The 26,353-nt window shown below is 41.7% G+C and overlaps 1 protein-coding gene across 1 annotated transcript in view; it reads right to left on the bottom strand.

Moving 5' to 3' along the window:
• SIK2 (salt inducible kinase 2) overlaps nt 1–26,353 on the bottom strand; it is a 138,031-nt gene that overhangs the window by 101,747 nt on the left and 9,931 nt on the right. The window contains exons 2-3 of the mRNA XM_079788755.1: nt 25,374–25,490; nt 22,620–22,683 (exon numbers count right to left, since the gene is read on the bottom strand). Of these exons, the coding sequence (XP_079644881.1) occupies nt 22,620–22,683; nt 25,374–25,490 (181 nt within the window). The remainder of the gene's footprint in view (nt 1–22,619; nt 22,684–25,373; nt 25,491–26,353) is intronic.

A 26,353-nucleotide genomic window follows, 5' to 3' on the forward strand; every position in this document is an offset into this window, starting at 1 on the left:
TCAATTAGCACCATAACAAAAGCAGATGTCCAAGATCATTTATAAAACTAGAGGCCCAGTGCATGAATTCATGCACAGATGGGGTCCAGCCGGCCCGCCCCAATGGGGGCCGATCAGGGGTGGGGCCAGCTGGGGGGAGGGGCCGTGGGAGGTTGGCCATCAGCCTTGCCCCGATCAGGGCCAGGCCAGCCAGGGGGTAAGGAGGGACCGAGGGAGGTTGACAGGCCGGCCCCGCCCCCAGTTGGAGTGAGGGTGGCTGATTGGGGGCAGGGCCAGCTGGGGGTAGGGGTTGTGGATGATTGGCCAGCTGGTCCCAGCCTGATCGGGGTAGGGGGACCGATTTGGGGCCAGGCTGACCAGGGGGAGGGGTAATGAGAGATCGGCTGGCCCTGCCCCCAATCAGGGTTGAGGGCACTGATCTGGGGTGGGGCAGGCCAGGAGGAGGAGCCGAAGGCGATAGGGTGGTGGCCCCGCCCCTGATCTAGCCGGTTGGCTGGCTGCAATGGGTGTCATAGTGACGGTTTGTCTCGGTCATTCTGGTCATTCCGGTGTTCCGGTCACTGGCTTTTTATATATATAGCCTAGAGGCCTGGTGCACAAATTCGTGTACAGGTGGGATCCCTCGGGGTGGTCTGCGGGGATCGGGCCCAGCTCGCACCCCCAGCCTCGCAGCCCCACAGCCCCTGCCGTGGCCTAGCACCACCCCCTCACCTGCTCCACCATTCCACCTGCAGGGCAATCAATTGGGGCTGGGCCTCCCGCCTGGCTCCCTCAGCACCTGGGAGCTGAGCGGCGGTCCTGCCCCTCACCGCCACCATCTGTGGGGTGACTGGTCGGGGCTGGGCCCCCTGCCCTGCTCCCTCAGCGCCTGGGAGCTGGGCAGCAGCCCTGCTTGCACCCACCTTGGCCTGGCGCCACCCGCTCACGTGCTCCACCATCCTGCCTTGGTCCCGCTCTCATTGGGGCCCATCAGGGCTGGCAGCTCCTCCACTGCCGCCCGCTGCTATTGCCGCATCACCTCACGATGCCCACCATGGTCTGCACTGCCCCCTGGTGGTCAGTGCACGTCATAGTGAGCGGTTGAACTCCCAGTCGAACAACCACCCGAGGGGACAATTTGCAGATTAGGCTTTTATTATATAGGATATTTACATATATTATATCGCTTAGTTCATTCCTTGTTAGGTTACCTTGGCAAGCAAGTATTATTAGCCCCAAGTAGATGACATTAATTCCCTAAGTACATAATAGAGCTAGGATAATCTCCTGGGTCTGGTGGTACCTAGTTAAGTGACTTTCCCATTATAGCACTATAAACTTCAAGTATTCGAATACCTTCATGTGTGAATACGTGTGGTTATCTTGATAAACAAGATAATCCCTGAGTCGGGGAAAAATAATTTGCTATATACTCACAATAATAATATATTATTTTAGAATACAATGGTCACCAGCTAACGTGTGTACTAAATTATTAGCAGATTCAAAGTCAGAGTTGAGACAGATTCATGGAATATGTGCAAGGATCAACAAAATGCTGTACTCACAGATGGAGAGACAAATGCACAGAAAAAGGAATGCAACTATATGCCACTGCTTGAACTAGCTGTAGCATGGTTAAATACAATAGGTGCTAGAACACTGGGATTGATAAACTACATAACATATCAACCCTAAAATGTGTAGCTTGACAGAATTAGGGAAGAGTAAAAAAAGTATTCACTTTGCTGTCTGACAATTGAGAACAAAAACACTGACAGGAAAATATAACCTAAAATCCAGGAGAAAGACAATAATAAAAGACTCAGAAATGACAGATGATAGAATTTTTAGGTGTACCGGTTAACAATGCGGATTTTTTTCAATAGATGGAGTCACACATATGTTGATATATATGCGATTTGATATGTATGCTATTTTGTTGTATTGACAGCAAGCTTCAAAACTTCATATGTCAAATTTTCTGAAGGTGTTAACATCATAGATATTTTTACGCTTAAAAATGTCAAGTTTTGTGCCAAAAAAGGAGCATTTGCGGGAAGTTTTAATTCATTACTTTATTTTGAAGAATACTGAAGATACTTGTGAACGCTGGTTTAAACGATTTAAAAGTGATGATTTTGACGTGAAAGACAAAGAACGTCCAGGTCAACCGAAACAATTTGAAGACGAACAATTACATGCTTTATTGGATGAAGATGCATGTCAAACTCAAAAAAAAAACTTGCAGAAAGATTAAACGTTGCTCAGCAAACAATTTTGGATCGTTTACAAGCAATGGAAAAGATTTTAAAGGAAGGAAAATGGGTGCCACATCAACTGAATGAAAGACAAATGGAAAACCGAAAAGTCATCAGTAAAATGTTGCTTCAACGGCACGAAATAAAGTCTTTTTTGAATCGAATTGTGACTGGCGATGAAAAATGGATTTGTTTTGAGAATCCCATATGCTTTGGGAAAAAGACAACGCTCTGCGTTTGGTGGGATCAGGAAGGTGTGATGTATTATGAGCTTCTAAAACAATGTGAAACCGTTAATACCGATCATTACCGACAACAAATAATCAATTTGAACCACGCTTTGATGGTGAAATGACCAGAATGTGTCAGAAGACACGGCAAAGTAATTTTGCTTCATGATGACGCACCATCACACACTTCAAAACCAGTTAAAGACACATTAAAAGATCTTGCCTGGGAAGTATTAACCCACCCGCCGTATTCACCAGACCTTGCTCCTTCAGATTACCACTTGCTCTGATCCATGGCACACGCACTTTCTGAGCAGCACTTCAAAACATACGAACAAGTGGAAAATTGGGTCTCTGAATGGTTTGCCTCAAAACAAGAAAAGTTCTATTGGGACGGTATCCACAAATTACCTGAAAGATGGGGGAAATGTGTAGCTAGTGATGGACATTACTTTGAATAAAGCACTTTTGATGTTTCTCTTGAAATTATCATGTTTTCTTTGATTACAAAATCCGCATTATTAACCGATACACCTAGTACAATAGTATTAGACAATGACACTGAAAGAGTTATTATAACTGTGTTCAAGTACTTAAAGAAAAACATAGTGATAAGAAAAAAAAAGAACATATAAAAATGTGTACATTTAATATCTTCACCCAAGTAAGGGAATATATCACATCTAAGAACACCTAAGAAATAAAGAATAGAAAACTGGAAAAAGAATAATTAGAGAACTTGGAAACAAACAAACAAAATCTAACTATTAAAATACACACCTCAAATGGCTCAAGAAAACTGAAGCCTCAGTAATGAAAATGGCCCTGAATCAATGTAATTAACTAGTAGAATCCCACAAAGACTCAGGAACTGTTGGCACAAGGAACTTTGAAAGTTGGTATGAGTGAAGCTAAAACAAGGGTGATCAGTTGAAGATGTGTTAAGAAGCAATTCAATCCCCAGATCTCATCTCTCATTCTGTGTAATTAGAGAAATGAGACTTACACTCCAGAAGAAATACCCTAACTTATAGTAGTACTCCAGAAGAAATCTACAGGCTTAGTCTCTTGGGAGAGAAAAACACAGGGTTTCTGGACTTAAGGACCCTAGGCACAATTGAAGACAGGGACAGCACATGGAAACAAGGGGATTAGGTAAACATGCATACTGGATACTGACATTCCTCAGCTTTTCTTCCCCAATAGGCCAAAACTATAGCATCCAGGCCTTTACCTTCTGGGTAGAAGACTGGAAGAATCTTCTCCTGGGATTCTATCAACTCAAAATAAAGGTACAAACATAGTGAATCTCCAATAAAAGAATAGTCAGATCACTCCTACAGTAACAATTATAGCTGACAAATCCCATCTACTGGCTCTTGGTTTCTTGCTGTTAACTAGGAATTGACAACCAAATATAACCAGTAATCATCTAAAGAAATCTCTTAATATCCTACCTAATAATAGACAAATACGCAAATTGACCATACCTCCACTACACCCAAGCCACGCCCACCAGCCCAAGCCACGCCCACCAGCCAATCCGGGCGAGTATGCAAATAAACCGAACCAAGATGGCTACAGCCACCGAGAGCAAGGTTTCCCAGGCAACAGAGGGAAACAAGCTTTCCACCTGCCCTTGACAGGCCTAAGCCTCCACTCAAGCTACAAAGTTTCAATTATAGAAGGTAAACAAATTCAAACAGAATGGCGGCAGCCACAGAACTGGAGAGACCAGGCCAGGGTTGCCCGTGGTAATGGAGAAAGCAAAGCTTTCTGCACACCCTGGCTGGGCTCAGGCCTCTGCTTAAGGCTACAAAGTTTCAATTATAGAAGGTGAATTAACTCAAACAGAAATGGCTGCCGGTGGAGCATGCAGGAGGCTTGGCTCCGCTCCAGGCTACAAAGTTTCAATTGTAGAAGGTAAATAAATTCCAGATACCAGGGCCTCTGCTTGGGTCGCCAGGGGGGCATGGCTGGCCTGCAAACCACCACAGGCCCCTTGCTCAGGCTGCCCCATGCCCCAAGGGAACCCCCACCCTTATCTGGGACACCCTTCAGGGCAAACCAGCTGGCCCCCACCCGTGCACCAGGCCTCTATCCTATCTAATAAAAGAGTAATATGCAGATTGACCACCACTCCAACACACAATATGTCTGCCCCCATGTGGTCAAAGATCCTGTCCCCATGTGGACACAAGATGGCCACCACAAGATGGCCAGCAGGAGAGGGCAGTTGGGAGGCACCCGGCCTGCAAGGGAGGGAAGTTGGAGGCGATCAACCCTGCAGGGGAGGGCAGTTAGGGGTGACCGGGCTGGCAGAGGAGGGAAGTTGGGGGCAAACAGGCTGGCAGGGGAGCAATTAGGCATCAATCAGGCTGGCAGCGGAGTGGTTAGGGGGTGATCAGGCTGGCAGGCAGAAGAGGTTAGGGGCAATCAGGAAGGCAGGCAGGCAAGCAGTTGGGAGCCAGCAGTCCTGGATTGTGAGAGGGATAACCAACTGCCCATCGGGCCTAAATGGGCAGTCGGACATCCCTCGAGGGGTCCCAGATTGGAGAGGGTACAGGCTGGGCTGAGGGACACCCCCCCCTCCATGCACGAATTTCGTGCACCGGGCCTCTAGTAAAGTATATAGATCAAAACATACACACCAACAGAAAAGAATCAACTTGGAGAAAAAAGAGACTATAAAAAGAGAAAATATAACAAAATTATTGTTGTTCTCAGAGAGCTAAGACATTGTAAAATCATCAAATAAAAAATGATTTTTATTAAGGAAAGAACCAAGATGGGGGTATACGGAAACGCTGGTACTCACCGCCTCCCACAACCACATCAAAATTACAACTGAAATATAGAACCATCATTCAGAATCACCTGAAGGCTGGCTAAATGGAAGTCTAAAACGAGAGAAGTAAAGAATAAAGCACATTGAGACAGGTAGGAGGGGCAGAGGCATGGAATGGGCTGGTCCAACACCCACATGTGGTATATTTTTAAAATAGAGGGATAGTTCCATTGCAGAGGCCCTCTGAGAAGCATGGGGTCCCAGCCCTACACCAAACCTCCTGGCCCAGGGTTGCAGAGCTGGGAAGAGAAGTCCCCATACTTTAGGCTGTAAAAACCAGAATGGATTGTGGCTACGTGACATGGAGGTTGCTGGGGATCCAAGCAGTCCCTCTTAAAGGGCCGGTACGCGGACTTACTCAGATTCGATCCCTCTGAGCTCCAGCGCTGGGCAATGGCATTGGGGGAACCAGAAACATACTGGAAGGAACTGGATTGTCTGGCATCAGGGCAGGAACTCATGGGCAGCTTTCTCCCAGATGGAAGTGCTCATAGGGGTCATTGTTCCTGTGCTGGGACCTCCCCCGTCCCAGAGCTGACTGGCAGCCATATCTGAGTTTCCATCATCATGGCTCATGCTGTTCACTCCACCCTGGTGATTCCCTGAGACCCCACCCCATCCAACTTACAGCCCTACCCAAACTGTTTGTAGCAGCATTTCCATATGAATGGCCTGTCCTGGCTCAGGCTTCAGACTTTCCTAAAATCTCTCAAACAAGCAGCAACTGGTATCAGCGTGCCCCATACTTATGATCCGGCAATAGCACCAGCCTGCCTTGCTGCACAGCTTGGCCTCACCTGGGCATTTACAAGCCCAGTACAAATAGCAGCCATCTACAAATTGCTTGGTAACTCCTGCCGGGTGGCCCCAGGCAGTGGCTGACTTTGCACCTACTGGGAGCCCCAGAGCCAGTGCACCTGGTGGACAGCTTCAGACCATACAAGATTACAACTCTACAAATCCACAAGTGACACACTCAAGAAATTAGCGAGAACATCAATCACATGAAAAAGAACCAGTCATAAATTAAGCATACACTAACTGAAATACAGAATAATTTACAGGGAGTCAACAGTAGAGTAGAGGATGCTGAGAATCCTCTACTGGAATATGAGAAAGCAAAAAGCACCCAATCAGAAGAGCAAAAAGAAAAAAGAATAAAAAAAATATGAAGATAGTGTTAGGAGCCTCTGGGACAACTTCAAGTGAACCAACATTTGCATTACGGGGGTGCCAGAAGGAGAAGAGAGAGAGCAAGATATTGAAAACCTATTTGAAGAAATAATGACAGAAAACTTCCCCTACCTGGTGAAAGAAATAGACTTACAAGTCCAGGAAGCACAGAGAGTCCAAAACAAGAGGAACCCAAAGAAGTCCATACCAAGACACATCATAATTAAAATGGCAAGTGCTAAGAGAGAATCTTAAAAGCAGCAAGAGAAAAGCAGTTAGTTACCTACAAGGGAGCACTAATATGACTGTCAGCTGATTTCTCAACAGAAACTTTGCAGGCCAGAAGGGAGTGGCAAGAAATATTCAAAGTGATGAATAGCAAGGACCTACAACCAAGATTAATCTACTCAGCAAAACTCTCATTTAGAAATGAAGGTCTGATAAAGAGCTTCACAGATAAGAAAAAACTAAAGGAGTTCATCACCACCAAACCAGTATTACATGAAATGTTGAAGGGTAGTCTTTAAAAGGAAGAGGAAGAGGAAGAAGAAGAAAAAGAAGAAGTAGAAGAAGAAGTAGAAGAAGAAATATGAACAATAAAATAGCAATAAATACATATCTATCAACAACTGTATCTAAAAATCAAAATAAATGAATAAGGAATCTAATGAACAAAATAAACTGATGAATAAAATAGAATCAGAGGCATGGAAACATGGGACAGACTGACGAATCTCAGAGAAAGGGGGGTGGGGGAGAGATTAACCCAAAATCTTATATGCATATATGCATTACCTATGGACACAGATAACAGGGTGAAGGCTTGGGGTGGGGCGGGAACCGGGTAGAGGGGGGCAATGGGAAGAAAAAAGAGGGACACCTATAATACTCTCAACAATAAAAATTTTTAAAAAAGATTGTTGTTTTTACCTGAAACCATATCCTATTAACCAATGTCACCAATAACTTTAATTAAAGGATGATTATTATTTTAAAAGAACCAGGTAACAAAATTAACTTGTAGATGTTAAAAATATGACAGCAAAAGAAAAGTTGAAAATGATGAAATCCACCAAAAAGTGGGGCAAAAAGACAAAGACATCAAAAAGAAAATTAGAGGGTAAGTCCAGTATGATCAATACCTAAATAAAAGGCATTTGTGAAAGAGAAGACAGTGAAAATTAGGGAAGGAAACGATCAACTAAGAAATTGAAGACAGGGTGGGGGCATATATGGGAGTGGGGTGTGGGGAGGGCAATGGTAAGATATGTACACATATAATACCTTAATAAAAAAATTGGAAAAAAAAAAAAGAAATTGAAGACAATTCTCTAGAACAGAAGGATATGAGTTTCCAGATTAAAAGGGCCCACAAATAACCTGGCACTATGAAGCAAAACAGACCTATACCAAGGCATATCATTGTGAAATTTCAGAACACAGGGGACAAAGAGAAGATCTTACAAGCTCACTGACAGAAAACAGTAATTCACAACAAAGGACTAGGAATTGGATCAGTTTAAGCTTTTCAAAAGCAATCCTGAAAACTACAAGACAATGAAACAAGGTTCTCATTATTCTGAAGGGAAATTATTTCCAACTTAAAATTCTATTCCAACTATTAAGTATTATAGTAAACGTGCAATATCTCAAGGCATGTATGACCTCAAAAAATGTACTCTTATTATGCACTATAGGCCTGATGCACAAATTCGTGCACTAGTGGGGTCCCTCGACCTGGCCTGTGGGATCGGGCCGAAACCGGCTCTCCGACATCCCCTGAAGGGTCCTGGATTGCAAGAGGGCCCAGGCTATACTGAGGGACCCCACTAGTGCACGGGGCCCGGGAGGGACACGGGAGGTTGGCCAGCTGGGGAGGAACCGCAGGAGGGCTCCAGGGCGTGTCCGGCTCATCTCACTAATTTCCTGATTGGCCGGATCCCAGCAGCAAGCTAACCTACCGGTCAGAGCATCTGCCCCCTGGTGGTCAGTGCACGTCATGGTGACTGGTCGACCGGTCGACTGTCTGCCCCCTGGTGGTCAGTGCTCGTTATAATGAGCAGTTGAGCTGACTTAGCATATCATTAACGTAGTATGCTTTGATTGGTTGAATGGACGACCGCATGACTGGTCACTTAGTATATTAAGCTTCTATTATATAGGATTCTTTCCTCAGGTTTCTGCACAACTGTGTACCAGCAAGGCTCTTCTTGACACCTTTTATAAAAGAACAAATCTCCATCACCATCCTGGCTTTTGTGTCCTCCTTCTCTGAAACACTGGCATAATAATTTTCTTTTAATCCCTCCAACCTGAAACACTCTCACTAAAATATAATCTCCAAGAGGACAATGATTATCCATGTTCACTGATGTGTTCTGAGCAACTAGAACCATGTCTGTTATACAACAGATGCTCAATAAACAATACTGCTTTCACAGAAATAAATAATTTTATACTAGTAGACAATGGAGCAATAGCACAATCACAGCATCTATTGATGTACGAGGATAGAGTGTAGGCATTTTCAGAAACAGATCTTACTCACAGAGTGCTTTGTGAAAGCAGAAAGAAAATTCTTCAAAATAGGAAGAAAAGATTATTCCCTACATGAACTATGGTTTTCTGATTTTATCCTAAGTAGGATATCTATCCCTCTTACCACCTTAATTAGCAGATAAAATCTATCTCTGGTTCTCCCCTTTCACAAACAAAGAAATCACTTACTCTTAATTAATTCGATCTTATTGAGATTCCTTAATAGTATTTCACTTAATGGAAATTCATCCTGAAAGAAACAGAAAACACAGACTGCCAAAAGCCTCACATGAACAGAATTTGGCTAGGTATGGTTATGGCCAGATCAGAATAGCTGATGCTTCTCTCTCCCTTCACTGTAGCCTAGCTGCAGCTGCAGCTGCCAGACATGAGAGAGGCTCACTGCTCACAGCACAGAATGTCGGCTTTGAACCATAACTAGAGGCAGGCTGCCAGTAATCTGCAGGAGATAGCTGAAATTAAAATAGAAGTTAATGGAAAAACTCGACTACTTTTTAAAACATGTCTATTCAATTAAGGGCTCTTAAGCTTATATTTCCAAATATATGAAGCTTAAAAATATATTTAGTCACTTCTGACTAATCCATTTCATTAACCAAATATTCACAAACTAAACTTTGTTTCCTGAAATTTACATACATCAGCTTTTTAGACCTAGAAAATTGACTATGATCTCTTCTACTTCATTGGCTAAGCCACTAATTTCTTTTTTTCTTTTAAATCCCAGCACTAGTCACAGTATCAAGCACATAGTACTTAATGAACTCATCCATACAACCCCCTCATTTTCAGAAGACACTAAGGTTCAGAAACATGTGGCTAGCTCCAGAGGTTTATTTAGAAGTTAGAACTAGGACTAGCACACAGACTTTATTCCAGACTTTTCTTTTAATGTCTAATCCAATTCAAACAAAGATGTGGGGGAAAGCAACAACAAATTTTTGAATCGTGAATCATGCTGGCTCTTTCATGTAGTTACCAGTCTTCCTAAAAGTTAACCAGAAAGATTTACAAATAATCCAATTAGATCTGACCTCTTCAAAGGTAACAATTTTACATGCATCTAATAAAAATCCAAAAGAAAAGATCCTTAATTTTATATCCAAGGACAGTCTATTTAATCTGCATGAATTCAACATTTGCATACCCGTTCTGAAGTATACACAGATTCAATCTTTCTGCAGACATCTAGCATCCTCCGGCATGTGAAAGCAACATTCACCTATACATCTGCACAGTAGATCATGTTCAGTTAATAAAGCTCATACAAGATGTGATGGGGATGTGACTGGAAATGCACATAGGGGCTGCATCATTATACCAATTCTATACCAAAGGCTCTGGGAACCACAGGCTTTTATATATATAAAAGCCTAAGCAATGGTCTGACCGGTAGTTATGATGTGCAATGACCACCAGGGACACTCAACGCACAGGCATGGAAACATGGAACTGACTGATGAATCTCAGAGGAAAGGGGGGAGGGAGAAGGGCGGGAAGAGATTAAACAAAGATCTTATATGCATACTAGAGACCCTTGGCCTGGCCTGCAGGGATTGGATCAAAACTGGCAGTCCAACATCCCCTGAGGGGTCCCAGATTGTGAGAGGGCACAGGCCAGGCCGAAGGACCCCACTGGTGCATGAATCTGTGCACCGGGCCTCTAGTTTTAAGTATAAAACTGACAGGTCTGCATTTTAGAAAGATCATTTTGACAGCGACATGAAAGATGATTTAGAAGAGAAACAAAACTATAGGCAAAGAGATCTTAGGCTGCTTGCTCAAGTGAGAAATGATGAAGGTCCAAACTAAAGGGATGATGGAACAAATTGAAGAAGTGAGTATGGATTTAAGCAGTACTGCAACTAGGATCCTGGTTAATAATTTAAAAACCCAAAGAACTAAAATGTAAACTAGAATCTTACTGGTGTTATAAAGTGAGTAAAATCTTCAAAGTTTATTGAAACTCATAATAAAAGGCAAATAAAAACTTTTCTAACATTATCTTCATGCTGTTAAGATAGTAACCAAAGGCCACAAAATTTGTCCTTTAGATTCTCTGAGTAACCAAGTGTGTAAAGGTATTTTGGCTAAAACAAAGCCCCCTTTAATCCCAGAGCCAGCATCCTAATATGTTACCATTGAAAGGGAAAGACAGGAAATGAATCAATAAACCCCAGGCACATGCTTGGCCTGGAAAGACACAGCATATCAAGGAGCAGAAATCTGAAAACAAAGGCCCTGGGTAATTTAATGACTAGGCCGGAAACTGCTGACTGCCGGTTTAATTGTTTGAATAGTGCCCAAATTGTCTGATGAGGTGACCACCCTAAGACTTTTGCACCATTTACTGCCTATGACCACATGGGCAAACATGAGAAATAGTTTTAAAGAATGCAGGAATCTTGAATAACTTTTATTAATCACACCTATGATTCCAAAGAAAAATTTTAGAATTAAAACCTTATAATATTTATAAACTAGTGTCCCGGTGCACGAATTCATGCACATTGAAAGGAAATTAATTAGGAGAAATATTTTAATATCGCTATTCACCCTTTCTCTATAATAGAAGTGTCAACCAAATTCACAATCAACAATGACAGATCAAAACACACGCATGCGATTGGCGCAAGCAAGAGCTTTATCTCCTGTATAATAAAGAGCTAATATGCTAATTAGACCGGACAGCAGAATGACTGTCTGGTCATCCAGACAACCTTCTGGATGAAGCCGGGGTAGCTGCGAGGGCCTACTCTTGTACGAATTTCGTGCATCGGGCCTCTAGTATATAGATAAACTTGCTTAATTAGACCTGCTTTCTGATTTAGCTGAACTTTTTCCAGCCCATTGAAGCACCCCAACTTCTCTTTCAGGTAATTGTCAGCAACACAACAGTAAATATCAACACAAAGCAGATTATTATTGTAGATCACGCAGGGAGAACAAAGGGTAAAATATTTAACTGCAGCAGTGTTTGACTATATTCTGCACAGTGAGAAAACCTGAAGTCATTTTCAAGGTCCACCATTTTTTACTTCTTTTCAGTTGGGTTAAGTTTCTAAGCTTTCTAACTCTCCATTTTCTGGCTAATGAAAAGAAACTAAGATTCAATTGAGTCTCCTATCTACCTACTACAGGATTTCTGTGAGGATCAAATGAGATGAGGCAGGGAAAAATGCTTCACAGACATTTGGTTACAGTGTAAAATGTTTCCACCTGGCTATAAAGCAAGTCGTGTTCCTGGGCTGAAGAAACTCCAAGGAGGCTAGTCGCTAGGGAGAGGAAGCTGGGCATTGTTATGTGACGCTATTACCCAAACGGACACTTAGCATATTAGCCTTTTATATATATAGATAACCTAAGGCTCTTTTTAGCAAATTCATTTGCCATGACATGTTAATACACTTCAGAGATGAGCACCAATGGCTACAAAGAATTAGAAAACAAAAATTATTCAGATTAAATGTATATGCCCTTATTTACCTTTATACTAGGGAGGTATGGAGTTGGAAGAATGTAAGTGTAGGCTGGTAACTACCAGTAAGTACTCAAAAACTGCTCAGTATACTAGAGTAAGCCATTTTTCTCCCTTGATTCAGTTAGCATTTCCTCTCTCATGTTTATCTTCGGAAGTATAAACCAACAGAAAAGTTCTTTCAAAAACTGAACAAAGAAGTAACTCAGACTACTTAACCTGGCAGTGTTCTCCTGTTGGCTTCACTAAGTAAATAAGGGACACGAAGCCAAAGTAGACTATTATGTCATTCATTCAACAGGTGTTTATAAAAAGCTGTGTATTATGCTAAGTCCTCAGCAGAAACTTACAATCTAGTAGAGATAAAAAGATACACACAAAGACTTTAAATGACAATGAAAGGCAATAAGGTAGATAAACTCTAAAATGAGTTGTGCAGCCTGGCCCATGTGGCTCAGCGGCTGAGCATCGACCCATGAACCAAGCGGTCACAGGTTCAATTCCAGGTCAGAGGCTCATGCCCAGGTTGTGAACCTGATCCCCAAAAGGGGGCATGCAGGAAGCAGCTGATTGATGTTCATCGATGTTTCTCTCTCTCTCTTCTTCTCCTTTTAAAAATCAGTAAAAACATATTTTAAAAAATAATAAAATGAGTTGTGCAGGAAAGAGAACTAAGAGGAAATCAATGTAGATAGAATTAATTGAGAAAGACTTTACTGACGGATGGAACTTCAGGTAGGCCTCTAAAAAAAGGGAAGATTTGACTATGTAGAAAGCAAAGGGCTTTCTAGGTCTCCAGATCAACATGAGCACAGATTTGGAATCAGAAATTTACATGCTCTGTTTTGAAAACCAACAAGGGGATAAGCCTAGTTATGGGTTTTGTGGCCATTAGATTAGATTTGGTCATTAGATTTGGTAAGAAGTCCACTGGCCAGTTTCCAAAGTACTGAAGACAGGGGCTCAAGAGCTTCCTGCGTCCATTAAAGTGGACAAAACTATTACATACTTTGCCTATTTCTAATTTTAATAACATTAAATTAATGATATCTATCAAATTCAATTAACTGGCGTGCTTAAGGTGAAGTAGGGAGGTCAGAGAATCCTTCAGGCAGAAGAAACAGTAATGTGCCAAGTTACTAAGACCGAAGAAACCTGTTAAATTCAAAGAGCTTTAAGGAGGCATATAACCAGTTAGTATAGTGGAGTCAGTAAAGCCTCAGCCTTTGAAGTCAGACTGAGGCTTACTGGTAAGTCTTGGTTATGCCACTTACGGCTTATTTGCTCTATGACATGGGCAAATTATTTAACCTCTCCTGCCTCAGTTTCTCTACTGTAAAATAGAGATATTAATAAGTCCCCATCTTATTTAAGGGTTTATGTATATGTACAGGAGTTAGCATAATGCCTAGCACGTGGTAAATGTTCAAGAAATGATAACCTTCATTGTTATTGTATTTAAGGTCAGGGTGTGGAGAGTGTAATCATCCTTCTTGGCTTTGTTAAGAATCCTGAACTTTATTCTAAAAACAATGAAAGCCCCTGAAACAGTTTTAATCAGATTTTTGTTTTTAAAATATGGCATAATTAGTACTTCTTATAAGAAACCCCAAAGGAAAAATATACTACTAAAAAAAGTTTTCTTTTCTTTGAGGGATATGCACCTGTCTTTCTCTTAGATAAAATTCTGTAAATGACTACATATTCTTTTCACTGTGACATCCAACAAGATTAGATATCTGAAGCTCTTGGGCCCTTACTGCCTGCACATTTGTGTTCCCTTCCCCCACAGCTCATGATTATTTCCTACTGTTCTATGTATTTTCTGAATCACTTCTTTATTCTTACTTATACTTTAGAATTATTGGTTTTGTATTATTGTTCTTTAAAGCCACTTCAGCCATTTATAGAATGAGGTGCAATCTAACCAAACAAAAATAAAGGGCGTAAACACCACAGCCCCATAATGCACTATAGATGCAGTCCCCGCATGCCACCCAAATCACTCTTTTGCTGTAAACCTAGTCAGATGTGGCAAGAAAACCAGATGGCACAGAAAACCTCTCTATGCAAAGAAAGAGCAGCTGAGGAGTATAGAAGGCCCTTCCTGAACGAGCGGGCTGCAGTTAGGGCAGTCAGTGCCAGCAGCAGCAGAGAACTGGAAAGTGTCAAGCTGCTGGGAAGTTATGTACCAGATCAAGGCTGGCATTTTTATTTTTGTTTATGAATGTTTTCTCCTGAAAGTACTTCACCTTCTTCAGAACCTTCATTGCTCTACTGTTCTATTTTTTTCAGCTCATGAAACCCTTTGTTGCTTCATTTATCTCCCTCCTCAACTTGGATCTTACTGTCAGCTATTTCAACTCTCACCTCTTTGGCCACAGCAACTCCTAGGTGCATTTGTCCTTCTACCATTCCAGTCCCCAGCCTGGGTCATTCATATTGTCTACTTCTCCTCCTGGGCCGGAAAGCACTGCTGACTGTGAGTCTATCAGGAGCTCCCTCACTGCTAATTATCAATGCTTTCATTCACCCCTTGACTATCATATGAGTACCACCAGCTGTTCTAAACCTTTCCCCACACTATAATGTGTAATGTACTGGCTCCTTCCCTGATGCCTCATCTGCTACATTACAGAATGAATTAAATCTCTTCTATATGAAAAAACACACCTAATTTTCCTTCTTTTTCACCACAAAGCACCTTTGTAGTGCAGTGCCACTTGGTTTTCAGGATACTGCATTCTCTTGGTTTTCTTCCATGTCTCCTTTGCTGGTTCCTTTTCTTTTAATGTTTGAGTGCCTTAGGGATCAGACAGTGGTGCCTTCTCTAATCATACTCACTACTTATGTGGTGTCCTTCTGTCAAAAGTCCTACTGATTCTACTTTCAAAACATTTTAAATCTGACCACTTAGCACTATGTGCACCCTGGTCTAAGCCAGCATCGTCTCTCACTTCAACTACTGCAGCAGCTTCCTACCTGTTTTCCCAGTTTCCACCCTTGCTTACTACACTCTATTCTCAACACAGAAACCAGAGAGATGCTTTTAAAATGTTAAATTAGATGAAATCACTCTTTTGTTCAAACACCTCTAACGGTTCCCTAATTTTAACAAGGTAAGAGCCAAAGTCCTTACAATGGCCTACAAAGCCCCCAAATCTCCTGCACTCCTGCCTTCCATTTACCTTTTTGACCTCCTCTCCTACTATTCTTTCTCCTTGTTCACTCTTGCTCTTCCTTCTTGCTTGCTTTTCTCTAGCCATGCTAACATCCCTGCTATTCCTTGAACACACCAAACATTGCTGCCTCAGGACCTTGCATTTACTCTTCCCTCTCCCTGGGTCACCCTCTTATCTACATGACTGAGCTTTCTAATTTTTGCTCAAATATCAGTTAGGCCTTCCCTGACCACTCTATTTAATATTGTAATCAACTTCCCCACTCCTCATGCTCCTCTCCTTGCTTTATTATTTTCATGTATTGATATCTAATATACTATACAATTTTCTTATTTTATTTATTGTCTCTCTCCCCCCATTAGTATCTAAAGCTTATGAGAACAGGGATTTTTGTCTGTATTCTTCATTGTGGTATTCTCACCACATAGAACAGTGTGTGACACATAGTTGGTTTTCAATAAAGATTTCCTGAAAGACTGATTGACTGAGTGAATGTAAGAAAGAAAAGGAAAGGAAAAAAAAAAAAAGAAAGAAAGAAGAAAGGAAGAAACTGGCCTAAAGCAATGCAACAATTAATATAGTGCAGCTAGCATTAGAAACAATTAATATGTTATAGCCAGATCTGCTTAACTTCAAAGGCCATACCATCTATCTATATATTTAAAAGCCTAAGCTACCATTAAGACGGGAAAACCGGCCAGTAGCTATGACGTGCACTGACCACCAGGGGGCAGATGCTCAACGCAGGAGCTGCCCCCTGGTGGTCAGTGTGCTCCCATAGCCAACCTCCCGCAGTCCCTCCCACTGCAGTCCCTCCTCCTGGCCACCGGCCCCAATCAGCCCCAATCGGGACTGGGCGAGATGGCCCCCATCAGCCCTGATCGCAGGCCAGGCTGAGGGACCCCACTCGTGCACAAATTCATGCACTGGGCCTCTAGTTCTATTATAACATCAGTTAAGAAGCTTCTAAATAAGCCAATCTGAGAAAGACAAATATCACATGATCTCACTTATTTGTGGAATCTAATGAACAAAATGAATTGACCAACAAAATAAGACCCAAAGCATTCAGGAGTGTACTAATTGGTTCATGTGTGTGAAAAAACTACCTGACCAAAGAAAGAACCATCTGAGAGGATTATAGAGAACTAGAGGCCCAGTACATGAATTTGTGCATGGGTGGGGTCCCTCAGCTTGGCAGGCAATTGGGGCCCACTGGGGCCGTCTTGCCCAATCCTGATCAGGGCCTGCCAGGGGAGGGATCATGGGAGGTTGGCCAGCCGTGGGAGGTTGGCTGTGGGAGCACATTGCATTGAGTGTCTGACCCCTGGTGGTCAGTGCGCATCACAGCGACTGGTCATAATGGTCATTTAGGCTTTTATATATATAGATAGTGCCTGGTACCAGGAATAGTGCCTGTTCCTACTGGCCAAGCTAAAAAATCAAAAACAAAACCCAGAATTTATGGGGTGTCACAGTGGGAAATAATTAGACCTAGACTGAGCACTGCTCCAATCATAAAATGAAGACCCAAAATGAATCAAACTTTCCAAATAACTTAACTACATATCAGAACAAAGATAAGTTGAGTTATAGAAATATAAAAATATGTGGCAACCAATAAGATAAAATTGATAAAGTCAGCCATCCAATCAAAGGCTAGCAGGCATGTAAAAAAGCAGGAAAATATAACCAAAATTGAGGAGATATATCAACCATTCAAATCTGATCCAAAACTGATAGATGCCAAAATTAGGGGACATGGACATTAAAAGTTATTAAAAATGTACGCCATATATTCGAAAAGCTAACTAAAGACATAGAAGATGTTAAAAAAAAAAGCCCTAATCAAGTTTATAGAGCCCAAAATGACAATGCCTGAGATAAAAAATTAACTGGATGAGATTAATGGTACATTAGACATTGTAGAAGATTAGTAAACTTAAAGACAGAAATAGCAACTATCCAAAATGAAATACAGAGAGAAATAGTAATTTTTAAAATGGAAAAGCACATCAGTGAGCTGTGGGAGGATTTCAAGCAGCCTAATATATGTATAATGGGAGCCTCTGAAGAAAAGGAGAGAGAGTGAGCCAGAAAAATTATTTTAAAAAAATAATGGCTGAAAATTTTCTGAATTTGATGGCAACTACATTCACAAATCCAAGAAATTCAGTGAACACCTAACATAAGAATCATGAAGAAAACCACACAAAGGCACATCATAATCAAATTAATGAAACCAGTGATATCAGAAAATCTTAAAAGCAGCCAGAGAAAAAAGGCACATTACATACAGAGGCATAAAGAAAAAGATGACAGATTTCTTGTCAGAAATAATGCAAATGAGAAGAAAATGAAGCAACGTCTTTAAAGTACTGAAGGAAAAAAGTCAACCTACAAATACCCAGTACAAATACCTTTCAAAAACAGACAAAATAAGATTATTTTATTTAATTTTGTTGTTGTTAATCCTCACCCGAGGCTATTTTTCCATTGATTTTTAGGGAGAGTAGAAGAGAGAGGGAAAGACAGAGAGAAACATCAATGTGAGAGAAACACATCGATTGGTTGCCTCCTGCACAAGCCCCAACAGGGGAAGAGCCTGCAACCAAGATATGTGCCCTTGACCAGAATAAAACCTGGGACCCTTGGTCCACAGGCTGACGCTCTATTCACTGAGCCAAACCAGCTAAGGCTAAGATTATTTTAGACATATGAAAGCTGAAAGATTTAATCACCAACAGATCTGCACCACAAGAAATGGTAAAGAAAATCCTTCAAGCAAAAGAAAAATGACACCAGATGAAAATAATTATCTACACAAAGGAATGAAAATAAAAGCATGTATCTACATATAGGGATGTGGCAATGATATCTCCACTGCTAAATATGTAAGAGTTTTTAAAATTTTGAAATGTCTTTAAAACTAATTAACTTTTTAGACAAAAATAACACTATCCTATATAATAAAAGGCTAATATGCAAATAGACCAAACGGTGGAACGACTGGTCGCTATGATGCACACTGACCACCAGGGGGCAGACGTTCAATGCAGGAGCTGCCCCCTGGTGGTCAGTGCGCTCTCACAGGAGGAACGCTGCTCAGCCAGAAGCCAGGTTCCCGGCTGGCGAGCACAGCGGTAGTGGCGGGAGCCTCTCCCGCCTCCGTGGCAGCGCTAAGGATGTCCAACTGACAGCTTAGGCCCGCTCCCTGTCAGTCGGACATCCCCCAAGGGCTCCTGGACTGCGAGAGGGCACAGGCCGGGCTGAGGGAACCCCTTCCCCTGCCCCGAGTGCACGAATTTCGTGCACCGGCCTCTAGTGTTTTATAAAATAGTTGTAAGAAAAATGTATGACAAGAACATAAAGACCAAAAAGGCAAAACAGAAGTATATTATTGTAAGTTTCTTACACTGTATGTGAAGTGCTGAATATTACTTAAACATAGACTATAAGTTAAAAACCTGTATATGGATGTTCATTGCAATTCATGTGTAATAGCCAAAAACTGAAACCAACCCAAATGTCTATCAACACAGGAATGGATAAGCAAATTAGAGTAAAATCATACATTAGGATCTACCAACAATATAAAGAAATGTTGATTCGTACAACAAAATGATGAATCTTAAAATAATTATACTGAGAGAAAGAAACCAGACTAAGAGCACACATGGTATGATTACATTTATATAAACTCTAAAAGACACAAACTAATCTACAGAGTCAGGGAACAGATCAATGGTTGCCTGGTGGTGATGTGGGACAAGACAGATTACAAAGCACACAATAAATGTTTAAAAGTGATGAATATCTTGATTCTGGTGATGATTTCTTTCACATATGTAAAACTTATTAAATTGTACACATTAAAATACGTGTAATTTTCATTCAATTCTTATAAGTATATCTCTAGTGACACATGATTTCGCTCATCTAGGGGAAATGATGAACAACATAGACTGATGAACAAGAACAGAACCAGAAACAAGGAGGCATCGATTGGACTATCGGGCCTCAGAGGGAGGATAGGGGAGGGTGGGGGGAGGGGGGAGAGATCAACCAAAGGTCTTGTGTGCATGCATATGAGCCTAACCAATGTTTAAGTTCAACAGAGGGTTGGGGCATCCATGGGGAGGGGTGTGGGATGGGAATGGGGGGATGAGGACAAATATGTGACACCTTAATCAATAAAGAAATTAAAAAAAAATATGTGTAATTTATTTATATAAACTATTCTTCAATAAAGCTGTTTAAAAAACAATTTTGGACTTAAATTTAGGTTAAAAACAAAATATATTTAGACTAAATACAGTGCTCTGGCTCCACAGAGTAAAAATAAAATAGATGAAAGCTAGAACTAATAAAATATTTATAATTTTTAAGGGTTAAGTTGTATCACAGAAACCAATTAATCAAATACTTTCTTATTAAAGACTAGAGGCCTGGTGCACAAAATTCGACACGGGTAGGGGTCCTAGGCTTGGCCAGCGATCAGGGCCAATCAGGGCCTTCCGGCTGCCAGCCAGGGCCTTCCTTCCCTGGCTGCTGGCTGCCAGCCGGGGCCTCCTTTCCCCAGCTGCTGGCCAGGGCCTCCCTTCCTTGGCTGCCAGCCGGGGCCTGCCTTCATTCTGCACTGCCCCCTCGTGGTCAGCGCACGTCACGACGAGCAATAGGACTGCTGGTCTCCCAGTCGAACTCCCGAGGGGACACTTTGCACATTAGCCTTTTATATCCTATGTAATCTACACTAACAAAAGCCTAGGTGGCCCTCGCATGTGACCTCATTACAAGATGGCCACCACAAGATGGCCGCACACACAGCGGAGGCGGGGCCTGGTGGCCACTCCACATAGAGAGGCCTGGGGGTCCTGCGGCTCCACACAGCATGGAGAAGGCTGGCCCTGGGGTCTCCGCCGCATCATGCGGGGGAGGAGGTGGGTCACGGCAGGGGAGGGCAGTTGTGGGCAACCAGGTTGTCAGGGGAGGGCAGTTGGGTTGGCAGGGGAGGGCAGCTGGGGGCCGTCGGGCCGGCAGGGGAGGGCAGTTGGGGGCCGGCGGGCCGGCAGGGGAGGGTGGGCGATCGGGCTGGCAGGGGAGGGTGGGCGATCGGGCTGGCAGGGGAGGGCAGCTGTGGGCGATTGGGTTGGCAGGGGAGGGCAGCTGTGGGCGATCGGGCCAGCAGGGGAGAGCAGTTAGGGGCGATCAGGCCGGTAGGGGAGCAGTTAGGCGTCAATCAGGCCGCTTAGGGGGCAATCGGGCTGGCAGGCAGAAGCAGTTAGGGGCAATCAGGCAGGCAGGCGAGCGGTTAGGAGCCAGCAGTCCAGGATTGTGAAAGGGATGTCCCAGATTAGAGAGGGTGCAGGCTGGGCTGAGGGACACCCCCCCGCCCCCGCACGAATTTCATGCACTGGCCACTAGTCTATAATAATAAAAGTGTAATATGCTAATTCAACCAGACACCCTTCCAGACGACCTTCTGGACGAAGCCGGAGCTGTGAGGGAAGTCCGGGTCCCGGGTGCCTGCCAGCAGCCGGAGGGAAGCCCAGGTCCCAGGGGCTAGAGGGAAGCTGGTGCTGGCAGTAAGGGGAAGGAAGGCCTACTCTTGCATGAATTTCGTGCCTCGGGCCTCTAGTATATAATAAAAGCCTAATATGCAAATTGTCCCCTGGGCGGTCATTTGACAGGGAGATTGGGAGTTGGACTGCTTGCTATGACGTGCGTTGATCACCAGGGGGCGGCGCGGAACATGGCGGGAGTCGGCAACACGGTGTTGGCAGCAGGCGGCAGTGGAGGTGCTGCTTGCCCCGATGAGCCCCGACGAGTAGGACCACAGCGGGATGGTGGAGCAGGTGAGCAGGTGGCGCCAGGCCAAGGTGGGTGCGAGTGGGAGCCCGATCACCTCCCCAATCGCCCCTCAGATGGCGACCAGTGACGGCGATGGGGGGCGGGGCCGCCCTCCGGCTCCCAGGTGCTGAGGACTGCCCCGCAGGCGGGATGGTGGAGCAGGTGAGGGAGTGGCGCCCGGCCACGGTGGGGTGCCAGTAGGGGCTGCAGGGCTGCAAGGCTGGAGGTGTGAGTGGGGCCCCATCCCTGCAGGCCACCCTGAGGGATCCCACCATGTATGAATTCATGCACCGGGCCTCTAGTATATAGATAAAAGATATCCCAGAAAATTAGTGACTTGCCCAAGGTCTTACAGCTTCAGTTAAGGGCTTACTAAAATGTTTAGATCCACAATGGCAGGGATTGTGTTATTTAGGCCACCAATGTATGCTTTTTATCTAGTACAATGCCTGGGACATGATAAGAGCTCAATAAATATTTGTTAAAAAGGAGGGTAAAAACGAAGATAAAAGGAAAGGAAATCTCCCTTGCAATATGACTGAAAGTGTCTCCCTATCTTCAAGTTTCCAATATCTTTAACACAGATGAGAAAATTAAGCAGTATCTTTAATATCATAAGTAGAAGAGAAAGAATTATATTCCATATTTTTAGCTTACTGGATATTTTATTATATTTGAACGGTTAAAATTTCTAATTCATGTTACCAACTCTTGAACAGGCAGAAGAATAGAAAATACTCAATTTATGAAGATTAGTGACATTTTTAAGTTTTAATCCTCACCTGAGGATATGTTTTTATTGATTTTAGACAGAGAGGGAGGGAGGGAGGAAGGAAGGAGGGAGAGTTAGGGAAATATTGATGTAATAGAGAAACAATGATTGGCTGCCTCCCTTACACCCCCCCGACAGGGGATTGAACCCGCAACCTATTTATGTGCCCAGACTGGGAATCGAACCCCCAACCTTTATTTTGGTGTTTGGGCTGACGTTCCAACCAACTGAGACACCTGGCCAGGGCGACATTTTCAAATTTTGAAAAATTAAGGAAACATGCTTACCAAAAATTTCTCCATTTTTGGCATATTCTGTCACAAGGTACAACATGTTTTTGGTCTCCATTACCTATTGATAAATAATTCCATATTAGTCTGACAGGAAAGAATTGCAATTTGCCACAACATTGTATAGAGTTACTTATTTTAAAACTACTAATAAAAGTGTCAAAGTTATGAACAATTCAGAAGCTGGCAAAGTACAAGACACAATATCCTTATGCTAACACCTTGCTGAAAAAGCTAGATCCTTGCTCTTCCAAGTGTCACCGCGGACCAGCAGCAGCAGCACTGAAATAAATGTAGGCTCTCAGGCCCCACCCAGACCTACTGACACAGAATTTACCTTTTAACAAAATCCCCAGATGGTTATTATGCACATTCAAGTTTGAAAAATGCTAATATAGGTAACTGGAGTTTTGAAGTTCAGTTTTTTACCACCTCCTCACTGACTTTTCTAGCCCTGGGTGATATGGGAGATTCTGATCAAGGAAAGGAGAATAAAATACAGCTCAGTTTATCTGGCACAATGCGATATTCCTCCTACTATACTTTAATACTGTAACATAGTATTATTATTTTAAAACATTGTTCAAAAGTTTCTTCATAACTCCACCGCTACATACACTTTTATTTATATTAGTTTTTCTAGGTTCAGAAAAGAAGCCTGTCATTGCCATAAACTTGATTTTCAAACTATAGTGAACCGAAAAGAAATGAATTTACAGGTTCAAAATTGATTGAGTTTTAGATTGCCTCTCTGTAACACTCTATCATTTTATATACTGGCATATACTAATAGCATGAAATTGAACTGCTATCTACTAAAAAGCTGAAGCAAATTTGCTCTAACATGTAGGCGTAGGACTAGTCCCTGTCAGATCAGAAAACTAAGAGCCACCTACAATTTGGGTCTAAACAAGTCAAACAGCAAATCAATTTACCTGGTCATTTAGTTCAAATAAACAGAATTATCATATGAAGCTTCATGTTTTAACCTCAGTTTGGCTTATGGTTCATCAGAGACTTCTAAGAATGTGATTATTTTCTTATAAGTATCCTCTTCAATTTTTTTAAAAAAGTGTAAAGGGGCCTGGCTGGCGTGGCTCAGAGGTTGAGCATCAACCTATGAACCAGGAGGTCACGGTTCAATTCCCGGTCAGGGCACATACCTGGATTGCAGGCTGGATCCCCAGTGGGGCACGTGCAGGAGGCAGCCGATTAATGATTCTCTCTCATCATTGATGTTTCTATCTCTCTCTACCTCTCCCTTCTCTGAAACCAATAAAAAAAATATTTACAAAATAAAAAAAATAAAAAGTGTAAAGGGAGAAATACTCTGATATACTATACATTTGACCTAAGAGGGCCTCTATGGTTTTAGAACTTCAGGAATTGTTTTGAGTGGCACACCACAGTCTCTCATTTTTAGGTAATGCTAATGCTAATGGTCCCCACACCTCTTTAACTGCACATTTCTATCAATAAAAAGTTGTTTAGCTAAATATGTATATGTGTATGTATATTTGCATGTACATATGTATACAAAAATATATATCTGTATTTTAAATATATACATAAAGAGATACAAATTACATACTCGTGCCACTGTCTAAATACAATAGGTACATATAGTCTAGCACCGTGGTCGGCAAACTGCGGCTCGCGAGCCACATGAGGCTCTTTGGCCCCTTGAGTGTGGCTCTTCCACAAAATACCATGGCCTGGGCGAGTCTATTTTGAAATGGCGTTAGAAGAAGTTTAAGTTTAAAAAATTTGGCTCTCAAAAGAAATTTCAATCGTTGTACTGTTGATATTTGGCTCTATTGACTAATGAGTTTGCCGACCACTGGTCTAGCATATGTAACATTTTAGTTTGAAACTAATTTTCCAATATAAATATTCCACATCTTAATGAATTAAATTATTACAAGTATTTGGTATTACATTACCATTCCTAAAGATGAAATACTCTTTAAAAATATGAGAAAATCTTCCTTTTAAAAAACATGGTTTATACTTAAAATGGGTGCAGTTTCCTACAAAAATTATTATCTTAATAAAGTTGTTTTTTAAAAAATGGCTCAGTTACTTTATCTACTATAACAACCTAAACAAAATATAAGATTTGGCTCTAGGTATTACCAAATATGTCACTAAGTAATATACCATTTTTGGCCTTTGTGCTTCATAAAACAATAACAATATATTTTTTAAATAAGCAAAATTCCCATGTCCTCATTAATAGTACCACCACCAAAACCCAGCAGGTTTAAGATGGTATCACAAATGCACAACTATAAGCTTTTAATTAAAAAAATTTTTTTAAAATATATTTTTATTGATTTTAGAGAGGAAGAGAGAGGGCGAGAGAGATAGAAACATCAATGATGAGAGAGAATCATTGATCGGCTGCCTCCTGCACGCCCCTACTGGGGATTGAGCCCGAAACCCAGACATGTGCCCTGACCGGGAATCAAACCATGACCTCCTAGTGCATACGCCGACGCTCAACCACTGAGCCACACCAGCCAGGCAAGCTTTTTAAATAAATAACTTACAGTCTGAGAGACAAGTTAAAATTAAGCTACGAGTGTTTACTTTCCTAATTTTTTATTTGAATATAGAAAGATGGCTGTATTCAGCTTAGTAAAAACATGACATCATCCTTTTTTAATACGTTGAAAAAAGAGAAAAACGATTATGCAAAATAGAGAACTGAATGTGAGAAGCATGGAGAGTTGTAAGGCTAAGTCATACCTGATAAAGTTTGATTATGTGAGGATGGTCTAACATTTTCATTATTTGTACTTCTCGGTAGATTTTCTCAAGGTTCACTGCATCCAGTTGAGATTTATCTATAATTTTTATCGCCACCTGCATCCCATACACAAATAAATGCAATTAGTATAGAATGGTTAACATTTTCCAGTTAGAATCTTTTTAATAAATGACATCTGAGACTTAGCCTGTAGGTTCCTATTACAATGATAATAGCTAGATTAAATTCAATGCTCATTTATTCATTCAACAAATAGTTCTTAAACATCTACTATGTGTAGGACACTGATAGATTTTGTTTGGTAGTATCTTCAGTGTGCTATGAAGAATAACCCTACAAAGTTACTTTAATAAAACATATTTCTCTTTCAATACAAACATAATACCTTTGTACTCCATTTATAAATTAAATAAAATCTCAGCAGTTTCAACTAGTTATTATCCCACCACAAAGTACCTATAAATAAATGATCAGCCAAGTAAAAGACAGTTTCTATTGTACTAAAATAAAATATATATTTATATATACACAAAAGGCTAAGTGACCGACCAGCCAGTACATATGATGCACACTGGCAATTTAAAAATAAACATTGACTCGCGCATGTGTGATACATATAAAGCTCTTGCTGGCGCCAATCGCATGCGTGTTGCTTTCTCTTGAGTTCGAAGAGCATGTGATGTTAAAGTTGTAAATACTTCATCACAAGGGAAATTAGTCAAGCACTCTGAAAGTATTTTTACTCTTAATGTGGTATACAGGGAGATATTTGAATAAGTTAATCAACTTATCAGTCATTGTTTTTATCAGCTGTTTTTATATCATGGTTTCTTGGTTTTTATATCATGTCTTTGTTGTTTTTATATCATGTTGTTATTTATTAATCAATTTATATATTATTTTCATATACATTTTACTAATTTTCTTTCATCTCTGAGACTTCTATTTTAGAGAAAGG

This window comes from Cnephaeus nilssonii (genome assembly GCF_951640355.1).
Source record: "Cnephaeus nilssonii genome assembly, chromosome: 13".
Lineage (NCBI taxonomy): Eukaryota > Metazoa > Chordata > Mammalia > Chiroptera > Vespertilionidae > Cnephaeus > Cnephaeus nilssonii.